The sequence below is a fragment of the Muscardinus avellanarius genome (genome assembly GCF_963383645.1).
Source record: "Muscardinus avellanarius genome assembly, chromosome: X".
Taxonomy (NCBI): domain Eukaryota; kingdom Metazoa; phylum Chordata; class Mammalia; order Rodentia; family Gliridae; genus Muscardinus; species Muscardinus avellanarius.
The window spans coordinates 47,396,712-47,402,465 of NC_137792.1; the positions used below are offsets into that span (position 1 = coordinate 47,396,712).

The window sequence follows — 5,754 nt, forward strand, 5'->3', positions numbered from 1 at the left end:
TTTAAAGACCGATGTTATTTTCTGCAATTTAAACTTTTGGTTTTAAATTCTTTTTCTCTAACATTTCAAATTTAAGAAGTGTTTCTTTCACTAACTTTTTTCTAAATTTTCATTTTTAAACCTTACTCATTTTATCTTTCTTAAATTTTAAGATTTTTCAATAGTTTTTAAATGTTTTAATTTTGATTCATTTTAAAGATATTCTAAACTATTTCTCTGAAAAACATTTAACTTAAAACATTTTAATATTCAAATATGTTCTTTTAAACTGTTATAAATGGTTTAAATGTTTTTCTTTTAAAGCTTTTAAACTGTTCACTTAAAATATTTTTAAACTATTTGGCTGATCACCCACAGCTGGAACACCAATTGTGAAGCTTTTTCCTAATGAATACTCCCTGAGTTCCAGCAACATTTTTAAAGAAACAAATGGCATACAGTAGTGTCAGAATACCTCTATTTCCACCTCTCCCCGTATTGAGCATTCTTTTTATATGTGACCATTTTCAACCTCTTCTCCCTCCCCTTCCCCCTATTTCTTAAGGCTGAATGGTCACTGAACAGTATTTTTTCCTCCTATAGACCCATGGTCCATGGTAAAATAGGTCCTTTATATCAAAGTGCTAGTTATCATATAGGTATTATTATCACTGTCCATTCCAGGTAGGTTTCTGTGTTACTTCAAGAGGTGCTCATTGTTTTAAGAGTATTATTGTCATTGTCCATTCCAGGTAGGTTTGTGTGTCACTTCAGGATCCTTACCTAATAAATTTTAACTTTTTTCTGGTAAGTGGTCTGGTAAGATTAGTCTTTCTCCAGACCTTGTTTGTGATAGAACAGTAAATACCCTTCACTGTAGAGTAAGTCCTCAATGGTAGCCTTGGTGATGATGGCATCATCACAGCTGAACCACTGGTCCTTTTGTTGACGGATAAAGCTGGTATAGTGGCCACTTTCCAAAGTTCCATGGTGATTAATCACTGCAAACAAGGAATACTTATTCTCATTGGGCACACAATCTGCTGGTGGCTGGTCTTTCATTTTGTTCTCTTTTGTAGAAGCCAAAAACGGAGTCATGTCCAGCTCCAAGGGAAAAGAGATAAAGGTATTAATCTTTCGCCTCTGTTTGCCTACATGTTCAAACCGCTTGAGATGAAAACAGGCCACAATGGGTAATTTCTTCATCGTGAGCTGTTTGGTAGATTCCTGGTAGCTTTGGCAACTATTGCACTTGATTTTGGCACTGCTTCCTAGATGCTCTGGCCTTGTAAACCACTGCAGGCAGTCTGTAAGTGAGGGGATTCCTGGCACGTGGTCACCCCTGCTCATTGTGCTGTCGGCACTCTCTGGGCTCTGGGAGCTAAATGTGGCGCAAGAGCTAGGCAAGTCCAAGCTGATATCCCAGCATGGGTCTATGGTGGTGGAGACACTATGGCAGGCTTGACATGTCACATCAGACTGCAAGCCGCCTGTAAAGATTTGGTCTATGATGCAATTACAACAATTGGGGTTACTGGCCTCCTGCTCAACACTATCATCTTTGCTGTGTCGGTGTAGCACATCTAGTATTGCAATAAGAAACTCATGGGCATCCTGCTGCCGGTACCCTGCTAAGTGTTCGGCATGAATCCATATCAGGTGCAGTAACTTATAGGGAATATGAGGAGTTCGACTCCCAGAGTACATAGCTTGAAAAAGTGAAGTCATTTCACAAACCAGACACAAGCTGGGGCTTGTCATTATGCATTTGTGCTTGTCAGAGAGGAAAAAATCTTTCAATAGAGGAATATGGGTAAGTGCCTGGACAATACAATTCATAAAACAGGTGTTTCCTAGATTGATAAGCCCTCTCAGGCCTACAGTATACACTGACTTTTTCCTCCTCTTTTTCTTGGGTTTCACTATTTTGGGCTCCTGTTCCTTTGACTCACAGGTTGATTGCTTCTCATCAACCCCTGATGTCATAAACTGTTGATAAGCAACATCTGCTGAGGTGTAAGTTAATTTCAAAATTTTTTCTTTTGTTTCTTTGGCAATCTGTTCTATATCTCTGTCATATACATAATCTTTACACATAAAGCAGTATATAACTCCATGATAAAGATCTACAGCTAAATTGTGCTGTTTTGCTTCTGCATGGTTGTGAATATGTTTCTCAGTAAAGCAGCCAAAAAAGACACAGGAGAGACAAGAGTGGAGTCTGTTCCTATGAGTACTACATACATGACAAATGCACGACTTGGCCTTACGTTTCCTAGTCTCTGGAGTTCCGCTCCAAACGAAACGCTGGTAGATCATCCTCAGGTTCTTCTGCCAGTTCTTAGCTACCTTAAAGCTCTCCACATGGGAGCAGCCTGTGGGACCCTGCTCAAACTCAACCTCCAACAACCAGTCCCTTAAGCCGCCTTGATTCCTGGAGCCGCCTCGGTCATCAGAGCAGCTTCTCCTCGTCTGGGGCCGGGATGCGGGCCTGGATCTACGTCTGGATCTGCGCCAGGCCTGGGGACGAGATGGGGGCAGAGGAGGCGAAGGCGGGGGCCGGGCTGGAGGCAGGGGTGGGGCCAGGAGCCCCGGCCGGCCACGGGAGCGGGACCTGGGCTGGGGCCGAGGGCGGGGCTTGCGGCGCGGGCAAACGGGCGAGAAGCTGCTGTCACCGCAAAGGGGGATGGAAGGGAGCACCTTCTCGTTGCCGTCACCGATGCCCCACGTCAAGTTGTTCACGGGACCGGTCCTGCCTTCTCGAACTGGCTCCAGCTTCCTCGCCTTGGCTTCCTGGACCGCGTACACCTTCGCCACCGCGACCGCCTCCTCCTCCATTTTCCCCGCCTTCTCAGCCACCAGCTCCGGAGAGGCTCCTCCCCCGCCTCCTGAGCTCCAAAGGGCTGCGGAGCCAGAGGCCAGGGAAGCTTCACGAGCCTGGGCCGTCACCTCACTGGCCGGCAGGCAAAGAGGGGCGTCTGCGAACGAGCTGCGACTGTAGACCGAATGAGACAGGAACTTAAGTGAACCAGATGGCCAGCGTCATGGCCGCGGCGCGCCTTTAGCGCTCCCGCGACCCCTCCCACCAGCCCCGGAGCTCAGCCGCGGGCGGCTGCCAGGCTCCACCCCCTTCAAGAGCGCCTCGCCGAGCTGCAGACCGACCCGGACGCTACCTGATTTAAAGGCGACCCGATCATGCGGGTACCGGGCGGAGGTGGGGCGGGAAGAGAAAGGAGGAAAGACGGGGGTGGGGGCCAGGGAGGAGGGAACAGCCTGCGCTTTCAGGGAGAAAGGATGGAAAGTTCTTTAAAAAAGGCGCCACCTTCTGACTGCCTTTCTGCGCCTGGCGCAGCCTCGCTGTGGTACAGCTTCCTCTGACGAGCTTTCCTGGTATCCTAAAAACGCTCGGAGCCACATTTTATCTTAAATATGGCTGAAAGGAGCCCCCATGTAGAAAATGGTCTCAGGGCTGTAGCGTTACCGCTGCCCCTCTGTTACCTAGGCTGCCCGAGCCCGCGGCGTTCCACGTTCTGCCCCAGCCGCCGCGCGCACTTTCAGGACGCCACGCTCTCGCGCCCTTTCCTGCGCTTGTGCGCTGGTACTCTCACACCCCTTTTCTGGCGTCTGTCTCCTCGTTTTCTAGCATTTCTCCTAGAATCCAGACTTCTACTCACTCCCCGCGTCGCCACCCTCGGACTACCCGAATCCACCGCGTGCAAACCTCGAAGTCTCCCATCCCTTCCCCCACCCTGGTCCCGCTCGCGACGCACCCAGCTCCGGTGTTGCTTTTTTTTTTTTTTCAAATATATATATATAAAGGTCTACGTTACCTTGGGCCCCGGGCGCGTGATGTGGAACGTCAGCTGCTGCTGCTGTCCAGGCACTCCTCAGCCAGCCTTCTCTCCTGACCTCTCCTCAGGGCTGGTCACAAGGGGGCCGCCCCCTGGCCCCTCCCCTCCAGACGCACGCGGCCCCCTGCCCCGGATTCTGCCCTCCCGCAGAGATGAATGGCAACGCTGTCCGGTGCACACAGACAAACCTCTTCCTGAAACAAATTCTAACTGGAGGTTGCACCAGAGACAGATTTTAGAGAAAGCCCCCGGAATGGAGGCTCCGGCTCCGGCTTGGCTTGGCTCCAGACACCCACTCTACAGGGGGAAAAACACATATTCAAGGTGGGGGTGGGGGCTTCCAGGATGGCAAGGCTGTAGCATGAATCCATCATTTTAGAATCTGATCTGTGAGAGTAAAGTGGAGAGAAGGATATCATCTCAATGTAGAGGAGAGGGAAGAAGCAAAAGCAAGTAATTAAGGTTCATATAGCCCTCAGCCAGATACTTGCTGCCGGTGACTTTACATACAATACTTAAACTCGCTGAGCCTTAATTGTTTAATTTGTTAAAAATTGAAATAATCTTTACATTCCCCATTATATAGTGTTACATGTATTTTAAGTAAAAAAAGGTCCTCATGTTAAACCTCTACTTTCACCTGTTTCTGTTCCCACATTAAAACCTGCAGATAGCCGGGCGTGGTGGCGCACGCGCTTGGGAGGCATAGACAGTAGGATTGCGCAGGTTCGAAGCCAGCACGGCTGGCTTAAGAGACCCTGTTTCCAAATTTAAAAAAGTATAAAAATAGGCCTGGGAGTGTAGCCCGTGGGAGTGTAGCCGGAGGTAGAAGGGCTTCCAGGAACCCCAGTACCACAAAAAATAAAAATAAAAATAATAGCCTGTCGTGGTGGCGCACGCTTGTAATCCCCGTGCTTGGGAGGATCGCTCAGATTCACAGCCAGCCGCGCTGGCTTAGTAGACCCTGTTTCCAAATAAAAATGTAAAAAAAAAATAGGTCTGGGAGTGTAGCCTGGAGGTAGAAGGGCTTCCAGGAACCCCAGTACCACCAAAAAATTAATAATAAATAAATAAATAAAATAAAAGTAAAACCTGCAGATAGAATCATGTCCCTAATAACAAAGGGAAAAAATCAGGAAAAGAGAAACTCAGTTCACCACAATTTTGATCATCTTCTGTTTGCAGTTCATGTATACAATAAATAAAGATTAATAAATCCTTTAACTATACTAATGTGCTAGAGAACAACATTGTGTCCCCTCTAGAAGTTCATAGTCCAAGAGATTTTTCCTTCATTTAACAAAAACAATACAAGGCAACAACCCTTAGGAAAACTGCTATCTCCAGGGCTTTTTCCCATCCTTTCTAATCCCAACAACACCACATTTAACAGTAAAAATACTAAAGGCTAATTTCTTTGGGGAAGTCATATACTGAACTCTAAACCTCAGAATTGAGATTTTTTTTCTTCTCTTCCAAACTCAGTGGTAGCACCTACCAGGTGCCTCCTCACAATGGATATAAGTAACTTACAGCATTGAATAGATTCACTACTGTATTTGAATCTTGTGAGTGAGCACATACTAGTATGGGCTCAGAGAGAAGAATCACCATAAATACCCAATTCCCCACAGTGACTATAGGTTGAGAGACTGAAATAGAAGTCATTCTCCTTCAGAGGAATTTATTAACAGAATCACTTGCCTAGGAGTCAAGATGGCAGTGTTCTTATAATTTTCCATTATTAACCATATTTATAACCTCCTGTGAGCTTTACATCATTTGCTTGTTTGGTACTAGGGATTGAACAGAGGGATGTTCTACCTCTGAACTAGATCTCCATCAGCTTTTATTTTTTATTTCAAAGCAGGGTCTTACTAAGTTATTGAGGATGGCCTCAAACCTTTGATCTTCCTGTCTCAGC

At 46.6% G+C, this 5,754-nt stretch overlaps 1 protein-coding gene across 1 annotated transcript; it reads right to left on the reverse strand.

Annotated features, from left to right (window-relative positions):
- Nucleotides 1–804: 804 nt before the first annotated feature.
- Nucleotides 805–3,715, reverse strand: USP51 (ubiquitin specific peptidase 51; the record flags this gene model as incomplete). The annotated part of the gene is made up of 3 exons (XM_080718878.1): nt 805–2,997; nt 3,532–3,603; nt 3,701–3,715. The coding sequence occupies 3 exons, from the start codon at nt 3,713–3,715 to the stop codon at nt 805–807; spliced, it is 2,280 nt and encodes a 759-aa protein (XP_080575004.1).
- Nucleotides 3,716–5,754: the final 2,039 nt, after the last annotated feature.